Genomic DNA, 22,787 nt, shown 5'->3' with positions numbered 1-22,787 from the left:
ATGATAATTTGTGCCGGAACGGGACTAGAACCGAGATTTCCCGCTTATAGCGAGCGATCGCTTTAACATTATCCGCCGACATTGGGCAAGCGACTTTCAACTAAAATGTTTCCCCTGTACGGGAATATACGTAATGTATGTAAGAGTACTCGTTGTTGACACAAGGTTGATGACATATCGAGGTTTGTGTCTGGCCGTGGGCCGTGCACGGATAGCCAAACCGAAGAGAGATCGCACGCGATAAGTGGGATATTCGGGTTCGAGTGCCGGTCCGGAAACAATTTTTATTGCCGTCATTCAGTTCTACAGCTGATAGTAGTCCACATTCGTAGTTACGGATACATTTCATGTATATACCATTTGACTTGCGTAAAAAAATCGCCCCACACAATTCGACGACTGCAAGAGCCGACAAGGCGAGAATTATCGCACAGTTAGCTTAACATACGTCCAATTTGCTGATAAGAAAAAGCTAAAGATGTGTTAGATGACGATCAGTTTGGCTTTAGGAAAGGTAAATGCACCAGGTAGGCAATTCTGATGTTGCGGTTGATGATGGAAGCAATACTAAAGAAAAAGAAAGACATGAGCATAGAATTTGTCGACCTGGAGAAAGCGTTCGACAATACGAAATTGTACAAGATATTCGAAATTCTGAGAGAAATATGGGTAGATTATAGGGAAAGACTGGCAATATACAATGTGTACAAGAGCCAAGAGGGAACAATAAGAGTGGCAGATCAAGAGGGAATAATAAGAGTGGCAGACGAAGAACGAAGTGCTCAGATTGAAAATGGTGTATGGCAGCGATGTAGTCTTTCGCCCCTACTGTTCAATATATGCACCGAAGAAGCAATGACGGACGTAAAAGAAAGGTTCGAGAGTGGAATTAAATTTCAAGGTCAAAGGATATCAGTGATAAGATTCGCTAATGACACAGCTATCCTCAATGAAAGTGAAGAAGAGTTACTGCATCTGCTGAATGGAATGAACAGTCTAATGAGCGCAGAATATGGTCTGAGTGTAAATAGAAGAAAGACGAAAGTAATTAGAAGTGACAGTAGTGACAATAGGGAGAAACTTAACATCAGAATTGGTGATCACGACGTAGATGAAGTTGAGGAACTCGACTATGTAGTCAGCCAAATAACCCATGACCTAAGGTGCAAGGAGGAGGACATAAAAAGCAGACTAGCACCGGGAAAAAGGGCATTCCTGGCCAAGAGAAGTCTACTAGTACCAAACATAGGCCTTAATATGAGGAAGAAATTTCTGAAAGTGTGCGTTTGGAACACAGCACTATTTGGTAGTGAAACATGGACTGTGAGAAAACCGGAACAGAAGACAATCGAAGCATTTGAGATGTCGTGCTTCAGAAGAATGTTGAGAGTTTATGGACTGATAAGGTAATAAATGCGAAGGTTCTGCGCAGAATCGGAGAGGAAAGGAATATGTGGAAAATACTGGCAAGGAGGTGGGGCAGGATGATCTGATAAGACATCACGGGAGTACCATGGTACTAGAAGGAGGTGTAGAGGGTAAAAACACTAGCTGCTGTGCGTATAGTCTTTACGGATTAGGTCTCTGTCTGCGCGATGATATTCTCAACTACCGTACGGCTAGAGTGATGAAAATACACGTTCTACGCCCACTTCAGATCGATGGCATCGATTCTTTACCATTTTAAGGATGATAACTGTATGAGATCAACCAATATGATCTTATTTGCTGTCACCGCTTTTGAATGGTACAAATTAGCTGATTTTCTTCGCTGTTGCTGCTGGCTGAACCACTTGCCCTCGAGAAGAGACGGTTTCAAAACGACAGGCACCATCGAACTGTGGGCAAGTTATCTAGCTTCCATTAAAAAGTTTGCAACCACAGTAGTTCAAGATATTGTCCGCCGAAACATGTGGTTTTAACATAATTGATCTTCACAATTTGGTTTTAATAGCAGTGATCACTCGAGCACCAGATACCGTCTTTCTTGGGATGGAGGACATGTTCCGCGCCCAGAGTGATCGCTGGATCCCAGTCCTGTAGATATTTTTCTTTGGAGTTATATACAGTCGTCTGTGCATCAGACCACAGCAGAAAATGAACTGGTTGGTGAGGCCTTGTTATTGTCTTATTGTACAACAGGCAAAACGGATGTTTCACAGTGTGACAAAATTTTGGTACCATTTTATTGCATGTGACTAGCTGTCGTATTTGAATAGACGTTCCGAGCTTAGATGACTGCTACGAGATGTAAGTTGTTTACGTCAACAAAATCTGAATATCCAGTATCGACCAATAGTTCCTTATCTCAAAGTTATCAGTCTAGGACCCTCTTCTGCTTGTTTAACTTTGATCTCAAATATTTGCGAAAGTCTATATGCATCAATTTTATGAAAACTAAGACAAACTCAGAGGACCTACACATCGTCTCGGGATACTCATCTCTTGTCCAACAACAGCTTGAGAGCCAAGCGTAAAACTTTTTTATACTTTAATGACAGCCGCGAATCGTGAAATCGAGAGGTTATGGGGAGGAGGGCGTGAGTAATATTCTGTTGCAAAAGATTTTTTGCGTGTTAGCGCCTTGACGTACATATAAACGTGAATGTATCTGATATTTTTATTTTCATTTTTTAATCTTCGTATTGGCCAACTAGGATTCCGTAAAAATCTTACTTCTTCTTCCTTCGTCGTTTCGTGTTTTTCTACCATTCCTTCATTTTCTCCTAATGATGTATCTTTCTTCTGTGCATGCGAAATGGTAGGGAGGTAGGATCTGGGAATGGTGAGTTGCTGTACATAAAGATAGGTTTTAAACATGTATTTACTAAAATGAAAAATGCTCCTACCGTAGCTCAAAAGAGGCGAATCTGTGAGGAACAGAGTTGGGGATGTAAGAGAACTAGCTTTTCGACTTATCTGGTACCTTTACAGACATTTAGTCAGAACATCTTGACATATATGCGCTTTTTTTACTTGCTGCTATTAGTACATGTACGTAATTACTTTAGTCATGTAATATAACAGATGATCTCATGTAAAGCAACATGATACCTGGTGTCACGTCGTGTATCACGACACATGCCATCATGCCATCCAACATAGCATTTGTCATGTCTGACACAACATGTCATTAAAGATACACGCATCCCCACTCTAGGATCTTCCTATTATACATGCGTCCCACTCTCTGAAGTACATAAATGTGTCTCTAGATGCTCTTACGCCCCTCATAACATATGTAACACCTTGTGGGTTTGGTCCCCTCGGGGAACAATCCGTCCCAATCTTCTCACCCAGAAATCAAAAATCTACCCTAGAAATTTTATTCCTACTCCACCACAGAAAACAATATTTTAGCCATGATATGTATGCTCTTCAGCCGATGATATTATGTAATGTTTCCTATGACTGGCGAATCTTCAGAATTTTCAACACAGGACCAGGGACTTAAGCCTATAAATTGCAAGAGTCAGGTGTGCCAATACCTTGCGGATGAAAGAGCTCACTGCGCTGGGGAAATAGTTATATTGTAAAAAAGCGCGAGTACGTCAAGACGTTTTGATTTAAAATATTTTTGAAGGTACCAGATGCGTCGAAAGCTAATTCCCTTTTCGTATATCCCTAACTCTGCCGGGACATATTCGTCTTTTTTGTGCTATGATGGGATCATGTTCCATTCTTGTTCCAACTTTTATTCTACCATAAGTTTGACGTTAGACCGCCATATCTTGGCAACCGACGTAGATTTTTTTGTTGACTCGGGCGATGACTGATCTGGTATAGGTTTTTTTGTCGTTTCTCGAATCATGTTGCTTGAGTTGGGCGTCGTTAGTTTGGCTCCTCTACGATTACCTGTCTCATATGGTTGAACTTGTTCAGTATAACAGGTCTCACCACCACGTCAAGGTCACATGCTCGTAGAAGGTTTTGTTTTACTTTTTATGCATTTAATCTTATTATATATTATTTAATTATTTTGTTGTTTTGTTTTATATATTTTTATTTTTTCATTTTGTTTAGTTTTTATTGTCTTTTTTATTTTAGAAAAGGTTATTTTAGATATGTTTACTATATCGCAAGCTAAACATTTCGCAATACAAATAGTAAATTACTGGAAACCATACATCCTGTTATTATCTTTGATCTTAAAATTCTTGTCTTTGTTTATTTAAAGTATGTTGTTGTTGTTGTTGTTGTTGTTGTCTTCAGTCCTGAGATTGATTTGATACAGCACTCCATGCTACTCTATCCTGTGCAAGCTCCTTCATCTCCCAGTACCTACTGCAACCTACATCCTTCTGAATCTGCTTAGTGTATTCATCTCTTGGTCTCCCCCTACGGTTTTTACCCTCCACGATGCCCTCCAATACTAAATTGGTGATCCCTTGATGTCTCAGAACATGTCCTACCAACCGATCCCTTCTTCTGGTCAAGTTGTGCCACAAACTCCTCTTCTCCCCAATCCTATTCAGTACCTCCTCATTAGTTATGTGATCTACCCATCTAATCTTCAGCATTCTTCTGTAGCACCACATTTCGAAAGCTTCTATTCTCTTCTTGTCCAAACTATTTACCGTCCATGTTTCACTTCCATACATGGCTACACTCCATACACATACTTTCAGAAAAGACTTCCTGACACTTAAATCTATACTCGATGTTAACAAATTTCTCTTCTTCAGAAACGCTTTCCTTGCCATTGCCAGTCTACATTTTATATCCCCTCTACTTCGACCATCATCGGTTATTTTGCTCCCCAAATAGCAAAACTCCTTTACTACTTTAGGTGCCTCATTTCCTAATCTAATACCCTCAACATCACCCGACTTAATTCGACTACATTCCATTATCCTCGTTTTGCTTTTGTTGATGTTCATCTTCTATCCTCCCTTCAAGACACCATCCATTCCGTTCAACTGCTCTTCCAAGTCCTTTGCTGTCTCTGACAGAATTACAATGTCATCGACGAACCTCAAAGTTTTTATTTCTTCTCCATGGATTTTAATACCTACTCCGAATTTTTCTTTTGTTTCCTTCACTGCTTGCTCAATATACAGATTGAATAACATCGGGGAGAGGCTACAACCCTGTCTTACTCCCTTCCCAACCGCTGCTTCCCTTTCATGTCTCTCGACTCTTATAACTGCCATCTGGTTTCTGTACAAATTGTAAATAGCCTTTCGCTCCCTGTATTTTACCCCTGCCACCTTTAGAATTTGAAAGAGAGTATTCCAGTCAATATTGTCAAAAGCTTTCTCTAAGTCTACAAATGCTAGAAACGTAGGTTTGCCTTTCTTTAATCTTCCTTCTAAGGTAAGTCGTAAGGTCAGTATTGCCTCACGTGTTCCAGTATTTCTACGGAATCCAAACTGATCTTCCCCGAGGCCGGCTTCTACTAGTTTTTCCATTCGTCTGTAAAGAATTCGTGTTAGTATTTTGCAGCTGTGGCTTATTAAACTGATTGTCCGGTAATTTTCACATCTGTCAAAACCTGCTTTCTTTGGGATTGGAATTATTATATTCTTCTTGAAGTCTGATGGTATTTCACCTGTCTCATACATCTTGCTCACCAGATGGTAGAGTTTTGTCAGGACTGGCTCTCCCAAGGCCGTCAGTAGTTCCAATGGAATGTTGTCTACTCCCGGGGCCTTGTTTCGACTCAGGTCTTTCAGTGCTCTGTCAAACTCTTCACGCAGCATCGTATCTCCCATTTTATCTTCATCTACATCCTCTTCCATTTCCATAATATTGTCCTCAAGTACATCGCCCTTGTATAGATCCTCTATATACTCCTTCCACCTTTCTGCTTTCCCATCTTTGCTTAGAACTGGGTTTCCATCTGAGCTCTTGATATTCATACAAGTGGCTCTCTTTTCTCCAAAGGACTCTTTAATTTTCCTGTAGGCAGTATCTATCTTACCCCTAGTGAGATAAGCCTCTACATCCTTACATTTGTCCTCTAGCCATCCCTGCTTAGCCATTTTGCACTTCCTGTCGACCTCATTTTTGAGACGTTTGTATTCCCTTTTGCCTGTTTCATTTACTGCGTTTTTATATTTTCTCCTTTCATCAATTAAATTCAATATTTCTTCTGTTACCCTAGGATTTCTACTAGCCCTCGTCTTTTTACGTACTTGATCCTCTGCTGCCTTCACTATTTCATCCCTCAGAGCTACCCATTCTTCTTCTACTGTATTTCTTCCCCCATTCCTGTCAATCGTTCCCTTATGCTCTCCCTGAAACTCCGTACAACCTCTGCTTCTTTCAGTTTGTCCAGGTCTCATCTCCTTAAATTCCCACCTTTTTGCAGTTTCTTCAGTTTTAATCTACAGTTCATAACCAATAGATTGTGGTCAGAGTCCACATCTGCCCCTCAAAATGTCTTACAATTTAAAACCTGGTTCCTAAATCACTGTCTTACCATTATATAATCTATCTGATACCTTTTAGTATCTCCAGGGTTCTTCCATGTATGCAGCCTTCTTTTATGATTCTTAAACCAAGTGTTAGCTATGATTAAGTTATGTTCTGCGCAAAATTCTACAAGGCGGCTTCCTCTTTCATTTCTTCCCCCCAATCCATATTCACCTACTATGTTTCCTTCACTCCCTTTTCCTACTGACGAATTCCAGTCACCCATGACTATTAAATTTTCGTCTCCCTTCACTACCTGAATAATTTCTTTTATCTCGTCATACATTTCATAAATTTCTTCATCATCTGCAGAGCTAGTTGGCATATAAACTTGTACTACTGTAGTAGGCATGGGCTTTGTGTCTATCTTGGCCACAGTAATGCGTTCACTATGCTGTTTGTAGTAGCTAACCCGCACTCCTAATTTTTTATTCATTATTAAACCTTCTCCTGCATTACCCCTATTTGATTTTGTATTTATAACCCTGTAATCACCTGACCAAAAGTCTTGTTCCTCCTGCCACCGAACTTCACTAATTCCCACTATATCTAACTTTAACCTATCCCTTTTTAAATTTTCTAACCTACCCGCCCGATTAAGAGATCTGACATTCCGCGCTCCGATCCGTAGAACGCCAGTTTTCTTTCTCCTGATAACGACGTCCTCTTGAGTAGTCTCCGCCCGGAGATCCGAATGGGGGACTATTTTACCTCCGGAATATTTTACCCAAGAGGACGCCATCATCATTTAATCATACAGTAAAGCTGCATGCCCTCGGGAAAAATTACGGCTGTAGTTTCCCCTTGCTTTCAGCCGTTCGCAGTACCAGCACAGCAAGGCCGTTTTGGTTAGTGTTGAAAGGCCAGATCAGTCAATCATCCAGACTGTTGCCCCTGCAACTACTGAAAAGGCTGCTGCCCCTCTTCAGGAACCACACGTTTGTCTGGCCTCTCAACAGATACCCCTCCGTTGTGGTTGCACCTACGGTACGGCCATCTGTATCGCTGAGGCACGCAAGCCTCCCCACCAACGGCAAGGTCCATGGTTCATCGGGGGGATTTAAGGTATGCCATAACAAAAATTGAAACTGAAGAAACAGCCTTTAAAAACCCACATGAATAACTTTGGGGCGAAATATTGCAGCAACCAATCCGAATTAAGTATGATTGCCTGAAATAAGCAGAAGAACTGCGAAATAATGTATGTACGATAAAATACTGTCAACATTTCAAGCTTGTACGAAAACAGGCGAACTTAAGAATGTTTTGTCCAGAAACAAATTTTATGCAAAACAGCATAGTAGTTCTAGATGAAAAACGCAGCAAAACGTTTTTCATTGGTGAGAAATACGGTGATATTTTGCTTGACAATTATGTTCACAGCCGGCCGCGGTGGTCTCGCGGTTCTAGGCGCGCAGTCCGGAACCGTGCGACTGCTACGGTCGCAGGTTCGAATCCTGCCTCGGGCATGGTTGTGTGTGATGTCCTTAGGTTAGTTAGGTTTAAGTAGTTCTAAGTTCTAGGGGACTAATGACCACAGCAATTGAGTCCCATAGTGCTCAGAGCCATTTGAACCATTTGAGCCATTATGTTCACAGTAATTTTCGGGATTAATTTTCTGCGTGGTCATCGATAAAGCTTTAAGCGCTCGATCAGATAGTATATCATTTTGTACCGGACTGTTCATAATTCTAGTTTGGTACAAGCATTGTTTTGGACGTCCGAAGATTTATCGATGAGTTGAAGCCACTGGTGAATAATATCTTTAGCTTATAAACAGCTAAACGATAATTTACTGCAAAAGTCAGTTTCTTCAATTACATCCAAATGCCACGCTAAAATTGCAATTCATTTCTACGAAACGCATTTCCATGTGCATACGCATGGTTTTTTGCACGTAAAATCCGAACAATGAAATATTTTTGCAAATGCTCATTTAAATTACTATACGAATATTTAGTTATTATCATCTGTATCACTTTAAACCGTTTCAACACGTGTGACTAGCGTAAAACTGATTTCATGTATGCCGGCCGGTGTGGCCGTGTGGTTCTAAGCTCTTCAGTCTGGAACCGCGTGACCGCTACGGTCGCAGGTTCAAACCCTGCCTCGGGCATGGATGTGTGTGATGTCCTTAGGTTAGTTAGGTTTAATTAGTTCTAAGTTCTAGGCGACTGATGACCTCAGAAGTTAAGTCGCATAGTGCTCAGAGCCATTTGAACCATTTTTTTGATTTCATGTATATTTTACGTGAAGCTACAGAACGCTATATCGTGCAACTATTAACGCTTTCACAAAACAACAGGACGACCCTTAGTTACTTGCGTTTGTCTACCTTCATACAAAATTTTAACTGATTTGCACAAGTTTGTCACATCATAATTTTGTAACAGCGCATCCACGTGTTACGATTACACAGGCCGAATTTAAAATTACACTTTCTACAATAGTACAGACAATTTTAAAAGCGAATAACGCCTCAGTGGCATTAACTGAAATTCAATGGCCTTTTACATAGAAATCGCTCTTACAAGGACCGCAGTACACGTACACTTTGATCATAAAGCTGTTTTAAGAAAAACATAAAAAGAAACATAATAACAGATACTCCTGTACTGGCTTTAAAACAAATGGCGAACATTGGTAAATAAATACCTACAATTGAGCAAGCACTAATGCAAACATAATACCGCTGAAACGCTTGTGTTAAATAGCGCACGGTAAGCGGCTTGAGATCAGCCTACGCCCCGAACGGTTGCACAATTCAGCACAGATTCTAAAACATACACACAGAAAATACATCCAAGTTACGTAATAAAGTATCAAACATGACAGAAAATTTGGGATGACAACTGAGTCTTTTCGACCCGAAAATACTTTAGCAGAATAGAAATTGACATGAGTAAATAAACTGTAACACACACGGGCCTTTTGATCTTAACTGACATTAAAAGCTTAATACATCCGAACAAACAAAAGCACGCACTAGTAGTGCAAGTAAAAAAGGTAAATTGACAATTAAAAAAATTTTTGAAATACAAAACCTTGAAGAATACTTATACCAATAGTGTACATAAAAGAAATCCTTCATAAACATCTGTTGAATGAGAGTCAATGTTTAACTCATACATGTTCTTATTATTGGGATGCTGAACCACATAAGAGTTCAAAAACGGCTCTGAGCACTCAACATCTGAGGTCATCAGTCCCCTAGAAATTAGAAATACTTAAACCTACACTACTGGCCATTAAAATTGCTACACCTCGAAGATGACGTGCTACAGACGTGAAATACAACCGACAGGAAGAAGATGCTGCGATATGCAAATGATCAGCTTTTCAGAGCATTCACACAAAGTTGGCGCCGGTGGCGACACCTACAACGTGCTGACATGAGGAAAGTTTGCAACCGATTTCTCATACACAAACAGCAGTTGACCGGCGTTGCCTGGTGAAACGTTGTCGTGATGCCTCGTGTAAGGAGGAGAAATGCGTACCATCACGTTTCCGACTTTGATAAAGGTCGGATTGTAGCCTATCGCGATTGCGGTTTATCGTATCGCCACATTGGTGCTCGCGTTGGTCGAGATCCAATGACTGTTAGCAGAATATGTAATCGGTGGGTTCAGGAGGGTAATACGGAACGCCGTGCTGGATCCCAACAGCCTCGTATCACTAGCAGTCGAGATGACAGGCATCTTATCCGCATGGCTGTAACGGATCGTGCAGCCACGTCTCGATCCCTGAGTCAACGATGGGGGCGTTTGCAAGACAACAACCATCTGCACGAACAGTTCGACGACGTTTTCGGGAGCATGGACTATCAGCTCGGAGACCATGGCTGCGGTTACCCTTGACGCTGCATCACAGACAGGAGCACCTGCGATGGTATACTCAACGACGAATCTGGGTGCACGAATGGCAAAACGTTATTTTTTTCGGATGAATCCAGCTTCATGACGGTTACATCCGTGTTTGGCGACATCGCGATGAACGCACATTGGAAGTGTGTATTCGTCATCGCCATACTGGCGTATCACCCGGCGTGATGGTATGGGGTGCCATTGGTTACACGTCTCGGACACCTCTTGTTCGCATTGACGGCACTTTGAACAGTGGACGTTACATTTCTGATGTGTTAAGACCCGTGGCTCTACCCTTCATTCGATCCTTGCGAAACCCAACATTTCAGCAGGGTAATGCACGACCGCATGTTGCAGGTCCTGTACGGGCCTTTCTGGATACAGAAAATGTTCGACTGCTGCCCTGGCCAGCACAATCTCCAGATCTCTCACCAATTGAAAACGTCTGGTCAATGGTGGCCGAGCAACTGGCTCGTCACAATACGCCAGTCACTACTCTTGATGAACTGTGGTATAGTGTTGAAGCTGCATGGGCATCCAAGCTCTGTTCGACTCAATGCCCAGGCGTATCAAGGCCGTTATTACGGCTAGAGGTGGTTTTTCTGGGTACTGATTTCTCAGGATCTATGCACCCAAATTGCGTGAAAATGTAGACACATGTCAGTTGTGGTATAATATATTTGTCTATTGAATACCCGTTTATCATCTGCATTTCTTCTTGGTGTAGCAATTTTAATGGCCAGTAGTGTAACTAACCTAAGGACATCACACACATCCATGCCCGAGGCAAGAGTCGAACCTGCGACCGTAGCGGTCGCGCGGTTTCAGACTGAAGCGATAAGAACCGCTCTTCCACAGCGGCCGGCAACATAAGGGGCGTGGGCCGAATAACAGCCAGCGAAATAAACCAGGACAGCTCACGACAAGAACCAAACGAAAGCCAGTAGAAAAAGCACAGGAGTTTTCACGAACTGTGGTGAGCAGTTAGGGGATAGAAGAGGGTGACGCTCGATTTTGGAACCGGTATTAATTTTTTCAATAAAATAACAAATTATAAATCTAACCTTAGACCTTTTTGTACACGCTATTACGTATGTTTGTAACGTAAAAAACTTGCCCCACGGGGGCACTACACGGCATCGACGAAAGGCCTTCGCGGAGTGCGAGGCGGTTGGGGGGAGCTGTGAACTTCACAATTGCCAGCTTAGTAAAAAATTTCAAAAACGGCTTTAAAACTGCCTATGTTGTCTAGCGTAGCAAGTAGGAGTATTGAAAAAAAAATGCTTTTAGAAAAGTGGTGGTACTCTGAAGAAAAGTCAATTATTCAACAAATAGGTCGTTATAAAAACACGCACCAGAAATCGAAATTGAAATATATCGCAGAAATCCTCCGTACTACACTGAAAAATAAGACTACCCACAAGTTACAAAAAGATGTGAAGTAACCGCAAGTGTATTTCATGAGTTATAGCTCCCGCCATTTCAAAACTGCTGTTTTGGAAATACAAGCGTTTAAAATTTCAACTTGTATTTTTTAATGTTGAAATTGAAGAAAACCTTTAATAGACAGTGCCAGCACCGTACAATTGGCCATTTTTTCGACGATGTCGAAACACACTGCTTTTGACGAAATAATATCGATTAACTGACTTCCGCTTAAGAATGGAAGCGTTTTTTGCGGGGCTGGGTTTACTTTTCGAACCTTTTCTAGCCGTATAAATACGAGTGTTTGTCAATTTCAAGCACTCACATTTTACTTCGTATAAAAACAAGCGAAGTGAAAAGTTAACCAGGCGCAAGACAAGCACGCTCTTTTGTGGTGTTTACCATAAACGAATCATGTTACGAGGAGAAATCTTGTTGAGAATAGCATTTTATTAGGTAATAACGTCCTCTGTGACGCTATCCGAAACTAACAGGACCCCCGTCCCAACGGTAACTATTATAGTATTGGAGCGGTTGCATTCGGGCGCTCGGATGGTGCAGACATCCACGCAGTAAATTGCAGTTTTATCACACTTTTAACATTTATAACATACTAAAGAACATTTTAAGCCAATAAAAACATTAGGTTAAAAACGTTTTTACCCTAACTTAGCCCCTTAACAGCACAATGCTCAGAGTTATTCCTGCATCAGCCTCAGAAGCACTTAGGACGGTATATGTGGGCACGTCTCCAAGCAAGTCAGCAGGAAACAGGTCTGGTCAAAGTCCAGAATACGCCTCTGCAGTCCAGAGACAGAGGAAAGCAGCTACTCTAGTAGGCTGTACACGTGTCCAAAGTTTTCGCTACTACTTCTGATTTTTTTATTTTCATAAAAATTCGCACAGCATGTAAACCATACTATAGATAAACTTTCTGGCAACTAGTGCAAGTGCCCTTCATTAGGATATACTTTAATTGTTTTAAAATATGATGTGGTCTTCAGTCCGGATGGGTTGTCTTGAAACTACGGTCTTTTGTCTGCTTCACAGATCACGTCGGAGATTCGTGACTACTGCAATGTCTCCAGACGCAATCATTGACAGTGAAAAAGTCGCTATTTACAACGGACCCATTGCAACGGTAAGTGACACACGTAATTGCTCTTTCATATTTTTTAATACTTCACAGTTTAGGATGTGTAAAGCATCCCGTGTCGTTAACACTATTAAACATGGTACGATGTACTTAAAATTTACAATGCGTTTATGTTCTGTAGTTCTGCTGGATCATGATCAAACAAACAAAGCATTTGTATTAGTCTTCCCGTGCTATAATCCACGACAATGAAAGCCAGAATGTAAAAATGTTTTGATACTCTCCTTTTTCTTCGTGGGAAGAATTCTTTTGCATTAGCCGTGCTATTGAAACCGTCCACCGCTGGGAGAACCAGACTCTTGAATCTAGCGGTCGTCTCCCTTTGCAACCCTGCCTAGCAACACTGGTGAATCCTTCACGTAGTGAGTCGGCTATACTGTATGCTCCAGGAAGAATAGTAATTATTTTAGGAGCTACAGACTACGTCGAATAAAATATTTCGTGTAAGGTATGTGTAGTAGCACAAGTACCTACGAGCCGAGATAACGATAAGTCAAGGTCACCGCCCACGCCTCTAAGGCAATTGCGTGTGTTATATTCAAGGTCGTGATGTCACCTAATACTTATCACGTATCAAGATAACCCCCATTCCGCCGCCAGCGCCTCTAGGGTAGTTGTATGACACTGATCTAGGTCAATAGAATAACATAAAAATGGCGGGAAAATAAAGTTCCGCTCCCACTACATTTCCCTTCCTCTCACTAGTTCAATTGAGTGAGTCTCATAATTCGATCTGTTTGCACTGTATAATTGGATGTTCTCATAAATATCAATCCATCCACATCTCTCATTATTATTCATATATTAATATTCTACGTACTTTTTGCACATACATACGATTTTTCTTCTCAGAAAGTGTAGTGCCTCCCAGGTGCAGTAGGGTGGGAATCAGCACTAGCTGAAATGTTGGGACGTGACGCATAGTTGTTGAAGTCTCTGTTGCCTGCACCATAGAAGTGGCGCATACTTAAATTATGAGATCAGGAAACGCAGCCGACGTCTGCACCTCGGCAGCAGCAACATCAGCAGCAGCAACATCAGAAGCAGCGACATCAACAGCAGCACCACCACAGCGGCGATCCACAGCGACGGCCAACCTGATACGCGGCACTGTTCCCAGGCAATGAGTTCATATTGTCGCCATCGACGGTACCGCCCGTCAGACAGCTAACATGGTATAAATCGGCCATTAATGTGATGTTATCCTCCATAATGTACAGTCCAAGTGTGAGTGGTAGTATACGTTTGGTTGTTTGTTCTTAGATCGTAGGCTCAACATACTGTTAAGGATCGAAAATCGTCAGTATAGTGGTATGAATGTAATGCGTTCACGCTATGAATGTGTATTATGTCACATTTTTTCAGACATATCTACAATGTTCAGTTCTCCTGTGTTACTAAATTACGAGACAGTATGAGTAGGTGACTACCCGAGAACAGTGATAGTATTTAACAATGTATGGGAATACCGAGAAGTGGAGTTCAAAATTTGGCTTGTTAGCTCAGCCATCAGTGTGCTGCGAAAGAGTGTCTCAAGTGTTGCAAGTATGTGAATGGATTTTTAGGAAATGTATGGCATGTGCTTACAAAGCTTGCTCATCGGAAGACTTCTTGATAAGAAATTCATTGAATGGTTTGCTTATGTATAAATTATTTTACCCTACAATGTTAGCTGAAATTACAAAAAAAGGAAAATAATGAATGTATCCAATATACAGTGCATTATTTAAACAAATGAACTCTCATTGCGTATCAAGTGTGTGTTTCACTGTAATGAACTTGTCTCTGCAGTATTAGTGTGTTTAAACAAATGAAATCACAGTATATTATAAACAGTGGAATTTTCTGCAAGCACTCTAACGTATAACCACCTACCATTGCTGTTTTACAATTTTGGGTTAATTTGTTACATTTATGACCAATTTTCCCTCAGTAGTCAAAAACACACTTTTCAAGTTTGTCAATCAAAGTTCCAGATTTGGGTATTCAACAATTACTGCAGTGCATTGTTTACACAAATAAACTCTCCCTATTTGCCAAGTATTCGATTTTTTACAATGAACTTATCCCAGCATTAGAGGTGTGTTAAAAACAATGGCAAAACTAGAAGACTGCCTTAGAGGAGACTGCTACTATAGGATAATGGTAGACTCGTTAATAACGGCAGAAAATGCAAATAGGCACAAATACACACACACACATAATTACCTCCCACCCACCACCACAACCAGCAAATGATGGTAATAGGATAGGCAAGCAGTTTGTTGGAAACAAACTGAAAAGAATACGATGTGGCGTCCTGCATTAATGATTTCCGTGCTCACATGCAGCTCCCCAGATAGCCAGCTGAAGATCTACTGCTGCAACAGCTCCCTGCCACCAGATGCTGCCCACCCACGTCAGAAGCTGCACTGTCGATAAGACATGGCAGGTCCTAACTAGCAGACATGACGCACCGGCCAGAAACCTACAGAATCGCCCACACACCTGATGGATAACGCTACTGAACAGTAAGAGAGGTGGAGAATGGCCCCTTGGTTGCTTTCCACATACACTGTTATGTGTTTGTAGCATTAAAGCAGTTAGGACCCTGATATACGTCCAGGAATTTCACAGTTGCTACCATTTCTGGAGGCTTGTTGCTTATAGCATAGTGGGATTGAAGCAGATTTCTACATACATTAATTTGTGTTTGTATCGTTAGAGCAGTAAGGGTTCTGGCAAACGGGTGCACATCGAAAACATCACGAACCAATCACTTACGTGACACAGTTTCATCAATGGTCCCGAATGTGTCCTAAATTTAGGAGTCATAACCGGAAGTAATGTTATGTCACACCACCAACTTATAAGCATAAAACTATCTAGTTTTCTGACTGACATTAGATTCTTAAGTGATTCCTTATATCAAAAACAATGAAAGACTAGCTGCAATACCAAGAACGATAGCAGTTGTGTGAGAATAGTAAAGTAGAAATAATGTATGATTTTGTTTGCATGTGATTCGAGGATATACAGGGTGTGGTTATGAGAAAGTACAGCTGAAGCTACATTCCTGTATAGCTGGGTGTCCTTTATAGTATTTGATTCTTTAGAAATATAAGTGTGATATAGGGCCTTAAGTAAAATTCGAGCAACCTACCTTAACGGAGAAATCCTGTACTTCACATACATCTTCATTTGACGAACTTCAAATGGTTCAAATGGCTCTGAGCACTATGGGACTTAACATCTGAGGCCATCAGTCCCCTAGAACTTAGAACTACTTAAACCTAACTAACCTAAGGACATCACACACGTCTATGCCCGAGGCAGGATTCGAACCTGCGACCGTAGCGGTCGCGCTGTTCCGGACTGAAGCGCCTAGAACCGCTCGGCCACAATGGCCGGCCATTTGACGAACTGTAGCGTCGAGCAGAAATGCAAATCGATTTTTTTCAGTTTTGCTTTGAAATAAATGAATTTTTACGTTGAAATAGGTTCTCCTGTAGTTTGTATCTGATAGCGAATTGTAGAGGATGGCTGAGTGCTACATGAATCTTGACACAGGTATGTGTCACGTATAACATATAAATAGGCGAAGAGACCCACCACTGTTGTAATACACTATAAGTGAATTGGAGTCTTTGTCAGCGCATGGTTTATAACTCATTCCACCCCTTTGGGGAAGGGGAGGGAGGGGACGTGACTTGTACAGAGTGCTGCGACCGTATCTGAAAAAAGTGCTGTTTATTGCTTAGTACATTTAGACAGACTTCCGCGGGGTCAAATAAACAGCTCATTCCACAGAGAGAAATCGTAGCGTATAATATCGTAATACCACGATCCTTACCCAAGGAAGATGTAACAGTTTTGTCGTAGTTTACAGTAACATTACTGCTTCCTTGGTAGTCTTCTTCCACGCGGAAGTCATGGATTTTATGTAAGTTCGTCATACATCTCAATTTTGTTAAAAACCACAGGCAAATCGAGACGTTACTCCACGTTTTGTAATGAGAGCCAGATGAGGCGTTTCTCGAAGTGCGGCAACAATTTAACAGTTTACAAGTGGGGCAATATAGAACATTACAACTGACGCGATGTGGAGGCAAGCCTCATTGAGGATGGATAATTTTGCTAAGAAGTGCACGACGTAGAGCGTCACAGGAACATTCTCGGCTTTTACCACAATTTACCTTATAAAAATCCAACCTCTTGTAGTGTACTAGCAGATCTGCGTTGTATTAGGTCATTGCTTTGGCTGGCAAACATCATTCTTCGGAAACAGAATCCGATAAGGTCAGTGCAGTTTTATTTGTAAATTGTTTCAGACCGACAAAAAAAAATCGGAATAAATGTCTGTGTGGTTTCGGGGCACTCAGTTGAAAACTAATTGACGAAAGGACTCTAGTTATGTCCCCTCGTTCGTGCCCGAAGAATCAGCCTATTTTTCTTGTTGTAACATTCAGAAATATTAACATAATTGATTAAAAGACAAGATAATGGCTTGAATCAAAACTGAGCCGACACAACAGATAAATTTAAATAACCTCTATCGAACAAATATTATTACAACTATGACAATTACATCTCGTCAGCTCGAGCTCTCAACAACAACAAAGTGATAACACAACAAGAAGATAAAAGAACAGCCATCTTCCATTTATTCTCAGTGACTTTGTTTGCGTTAACCACTCTGACAACTTCTGGAAGTTTCGGGTTGATAATTGCAATCTTTGATCACATACCAAAATGGTGTTCTTTACAATTAAAATATTGTTTTTTTTCTTTTTTACGCAGCATTACATTATCAATTATGAAATAAAAATTAAGGCAAAAAGACAATGAAACTTTTTAAGATCTTGTGTTATATACACATCCGTGAGGTGGTTAGCGTCTACATAAAATTGATGCAATACTCCAGATACTTGACCCTTTAGAGCACGTATTTTAACACCGGATAGTTCCACATTATACGAGTATGATATAGGCATAGGTTTTTTATATTTCTTCGATATGTTCCAATGTGCCTATTCGTGATACAGTTGTACATATGTTGTGGAATACGGCAGTTTCGTCTTGATCAAAATCTGTAGAATGTCTTGACTTTCCAGTGTTAAAGCACATCCCTGGGGTTGTGAAGCAGCTGAATGGGTTGAAAATAAATAAATCGCCTGGTCCTGATGGGATTCCAAATCGGTTTTATAGAGAGTACTCTACTGCATTGGCTCCTTACTTAGCTTGCATTTATCGCGAATCTCTTGCCCAACGCAAAGTCCCGAGGGACTGGAAAAAAGCACCAGTGACGCCTGTATATAAGAAAGGCAGGGATCCTCAAAATTACAGACCAATATCCTTAACATCGGATCAAATGGTTCAAATGGCTCTGAGCACTATGGGACTTAACTTCTACAAGTTAGAACTACTTAAACCTAACTAACCTAAGGACATCACACACATCCATGCCCGAGGCCGGATTCGAACCTGCGACCGTAGCGATCGCTCGGTTCCAAACTGTAGCGCCCAGAACCGCACGGCCAGTCCGGCCGGCCTTCTATCTACATAAATGATCTTTTGGATAGGGTGGATAGCAATGTCCGGCTGTTTGCTGATGCTGTGGTGTACGGGAAGGTGTCGTCGTTGAGTGACTTTAGGAGGATACAAGATGACTTGGACAGGATTTGTGATAGGTGTAAAGAATGTCAGCTAACTCTAAATATAGATAAATGTAAATTAATGCAGATGAATAGGAAAAAGAATCCTGTAATGTCTGAATACTCCATTAGTAGTGTAGCGCTTGACACAGTCACGTCGATTAAATATTTGGGCATAACATTGCAGAGCGATATGAAGTGGGACTAGCATGTAATGTCAGTTGTGGGGAAGGCGGATAGTCGTCTTCGGTCCATTGGTAGAATTTTGGGAAGATGTGGTTCATCTGTAAAGGAGACCGCTTATAAAACACGAATACGACCTATTCTTGAGTACTGCTCGAGCATTTGGGATCCCTATCAGATCGGATTGGGGGAGGACATAGAAGCAATTCAGAGGCGGGCTGCTAGATTTGTTACTGGTAGGTTTGATCATCTAGCGAGTGTTACGGAAATGCTTCAAGAACTCGGGTGGGTATCTCTGGAGGAAAGGAGGCGCTCTTTTCGTGAATCGCTACTGGGGAAATTTAGAGAACCAGCATTTGAGGCTGACTGCAGTACAATTTTACTGCCACCAACTTACATTTCGCGGAAAGACCACAAACATAAGATAAGATTAGGGCTCGTACAGAGGCATATAGGCAGTCATTTTTCCCTCGTTCTGTTTGGGAGTGGAACCAGGAGAGAAGATGCTAGTTATGGTAAGAGGTACCCTCCACCACGCACCGTATTGTGGATTGCGGAGTATGTATGTAGATGTAGATGTAGATGTAGATGTATCGTCTCTCTTCTGCATCTAGTGTTTACATTGAAGTCCTACAGGTTCTACCGCAACTTCCGATTACTCCCTCTGCATGATGTTTTTTCTAAGTGTATCTTTGGTTTCATCACTCTCCTGTATCGAGTGCTTACACTGAAGTCTCTTAGTTTTTCTATAAATTTCGATTATTCGCTGTTTACAAGGCTTAGTTTTCTAAGCGCATCTATAAGAAAGTATAGGCAGATAGATGTAACTGATATGTTACAGAAGGTTTGTGTATAACAGAAGTAGGTACGTTTCCATGCAATAAACCTGAGTACACCATCAAGTTGCTGCTAGCGTGTAAGGTGTCAGGCAAATCCAACATCTTCCATGAAAACCCTGACATGAAAAGCAAATCCAGTAGTCCCCCCAGGGGGTCCACAACTCTTTTGTGGATACATGCGTAGCGAGCACGGGACCCCGAGCTAATGTGGCCTTCCTTCCTTTCCGGGCTGCATACCTTCCCTTTCCGCATCCTTCCCTATCCCCCATCTTCGCCCCCCCTCCCCTCACCTCTGGCTCTTTCGTTCCCTTTCTCCCCCTCTGGGAGTATGGTTTGTGCCTATGTCCGGAGACGGACGCTCGTAAATGTAACGCATTCTTCACCTTCCCTGCTTGTATGTCTTCATCCTTCCTTTGTCCTTCTCTTTTCCTTACCTCTTCTCTTTACCCTTTTCTCCACTGCGGTGTTTGAGACCTCTCTTCTTTCCTTTCCCTTTCTTTGTTTTTCCCTTTCTCTTTCTTCCTCCCTGGGCGTGTCTGAAGGCCAACCCACGCATTTTTGTGCATAGCCGGTGATGTGGTAACGCGTAATTCCCCACCCCGGGTAAACAGGTAGGACACGTATGTACCTCATGGTAACGGCCAGGCCCAGGGAGGGGCGATTACCCGAGCTGATACCTTCCGAAAGTGCCGATTGGCCCCTCCGTCCGTTTGTCGTGAGGTGTGAACAATCACCTAAGGTGGGAGTGCCCTCAGAGAGGGCCCCCACAAGGGAGGAGCACGCCATCGGAGACGCCGGTAATCATGGGGGATTCTGTCGCAATGGTTTCCTCACCTTCCACTATGTCTGCTCACAAGTGTAAGTTCACTGAGTCTCGGCCACAGACAGTTCTTCCATCGTTGCCACAGTTCCTTGTTGTTTCTCGCTCTGATGAAGGTCATGACTTCTCCACGGTCAACCCTTTCATTATTCAGAAAGGTGTCGACGCAATTGCAGGTCCTGTAAAGTCTTGTTCCAGATTACGGAATGGCACCTTGTTGTTAGAAACAGTCAGTGCCCTCCAGGAACAAAAATTGCTGCGTACTTCACTTCTCCACACATTCCCTGTCCGGGTGGAACCGCACCGTCCTTTAAATTCCTCGCGTGGAGACGTTTATACACGCTCCCTCGATGGAATGTCTGACGACGAAATTCAGCACTACCTGTCTGACCAGGGTGTAAGGGCTGTTCATAGAGTTATGAAAAGGGGTGACACTAACATCATTCCAACCCGCACTGTCTTCTTGACATTTGACAAAGTTCAACTCCCATAGAAAATCAAAGCAGGCCATGCGATAATTTCTGTTCGCCCTTACGTCCCAAACCCTACGCGTTGCTATCAGTGTCAGCGGTTCAATCACACCAGCCAGTCCTGTTCCAATCTGGCCAAATGCGTTACGTGTGGCAAGGATGCCCATGAGGGTGCTTGTCCACCTCCATCCCCTCGCTGCATCAACTGTATGGGTGACCATGCTGCTTCCTCTCGAGATTGCCCCGTTTTAAAAAGACGAAAAGCTCATCCAGGAAATCAGAGTGAAGGAAAAGGTTTCGACTTTTGCTGCTCGAAAATTATTCGCCAGTCGACAGCCCACCGTGCCTCAGACAGGAAAATACAGCACTGTCCTTGCTTCTCCTCGGCCAACAAAGGAGGTGACCACGCAGACTTGCGACCTCACCTTTAGTGCCACGGTCGTCAGATCGGCCAGCTCACCCTTCATCGGGTTCTGCTAAATCTCGAGCCCAAAAGTCAGACACCAAGACTTCGAAAAAAGAGCATACCCGTGAAGATTTTTTACGTATCCCAACTTCACAACCATCGGTTCCTCCTTCATCTAAACATCATATTTCCAAGAAGGCTACTAAGAAACCCAGTTCATCTCTTCTCCGCCAAGGCATGTCCCATCTACAGCACCACCTGGCGGAAATCGCCCTCGGCCGTCTTCTGTGTCGCCGAGGCGCACTGCTGGCGGCCGATCAACCAGCCGATCGCTGGTGGTAGGAGCTGCTCCTGAACAACCTATGGATCAGGATCTTCTGCCTTCGGCTGAATGCCATTCCATGCTGTCGGTCGCAAGCTCTGAGCAGTCGTTGAGTTGACGGCAACCTTGGTCACATTCCTCCATTTTCTGTTCACCCTATGTCCATTATCCGCTGGAATATCCGCGGCATTCGAGCCAATCGGGATGAATTGTCGATCCTCTTACGATGCTACTCGCCGGTCATCTTCTGTCTTCAGGAAACAAAGCTGCGTCCCCATGACCGCTTTGTTCTCCCCCATTTTCAGTCTCCCCTCTGTTGAAGGCACTCCAGCCCATGGAGGACTCATGATTCTTCTCCATGATACTCTCCATTATCACCCAATCCACTTAAACACTTCCTTCCGAGCTGTCGCTGTCTGTCTTTCCCTTTCTGGATATACCTTTTCTCTTTGTACTGTATACATTCCATCGCCCTCACCAATGGCACGAGCTGATCTCCTTCATCTTCTTGGTCAGCTTCCACCCCCCTATTTGCTGGTTGGGGACTTCAATACCCACCACCCGCTTTGGTGATCTCCACATCCTTGTCCTCGTGGCACACTATTGCTGGACGTCTTCCACCAAGCGGATCTAGTTTGCCTCAACACTTGGGTCCCTACATTTTTGTCTGCCTCCACGACAAATTTCTCTCATTTGGACCTTTCGGTCGGTACTGTTCCGCTAGCTCGGCGCTTCGAATGGTTCGCCCTTGATGATACACACTCGAGTGACCACTTTCCATGTGTCCTTAGACTGCAGCCTCAACTGCCATATATGCGCCCGCGACGCTGGAAGTTTGCCCAAGCCGATTGGACACTTTTTTCGTCTCTAGCGACATTCGATGACCGTCACTTTCCCAGCGTCGACGATGAGGTGACACATATTACCGACGTTATTCTTACAGCTGCGGAACGTTCAATACCAGGCACCTCTGAATTGCCCCGGCGCCCCCCAGTTCCTTGGTGGAACGAGGCGTTCCGTGACGCAATACGTGAGCGGCGACGTGCTCTTCGCGTTTTCCGCCACCATCCTACTTTGGCCAACTGTATCCGCTATAAGCAGTTCCGTGCGCGATGCCGTCGCGTCATCCGCGATAGCAAGAAGGCAAGCTGGAAATTCTTTATTAGCTCATTTAACACCTTCACTCCCTCCTCGGAAGTTTGGAGTCGGCTACGACGGTCATCAGACGCGCCTAGTTTCTCCCCGGTCTCTGG

At 42.7% G+C, this 22,787-nt stretch overlaps 1 protein-coding gene across 1 annotated transcript in view; it reads left to right on the top strand.

Annotated features, from left to right (window-relative positions):
• Positions 1-22,787, top strand: part of LOC126235275 (gastrin/cholecystokinin type B receptor-like) — a 118,788-nt gene that overhangs the window by 11,914 nt on the left and 84,087 nt on the right. The window contains exon 2 of the mRNA XM_049944004.1: positions 12,756-12,846. Coding sequence (XP_049799961.1) covers positions 12,784-12,846 — 63 coding nt within the window. The 5' untranslated portion in view covers positions 12,756-12,783. The remainder of the gene's footprint in view (positions 1-12,755; positions 12,847-22,787) is intronic.

The sequence above is a fragment of the Schistocerca nitens genome, chromosome 2 (assembly GCF_023898315.1).
Source record: "Schistocerca nitens isolate TAMUIC-IGC-003100 chromosome 2, iqSchNite1.1, whole genome shotgun sequence".
Lineage (NCBI taxonomy): Eukaryota > Metazoa > Arthropoda > Insecta > Orthoptera > Acrididae > Schistocerca > Schistocerca nitens.
Note: the sequence above shows the minus strand (reverse complement) of the source record. Positions and strands in the feature narration are given on the sequence as shown.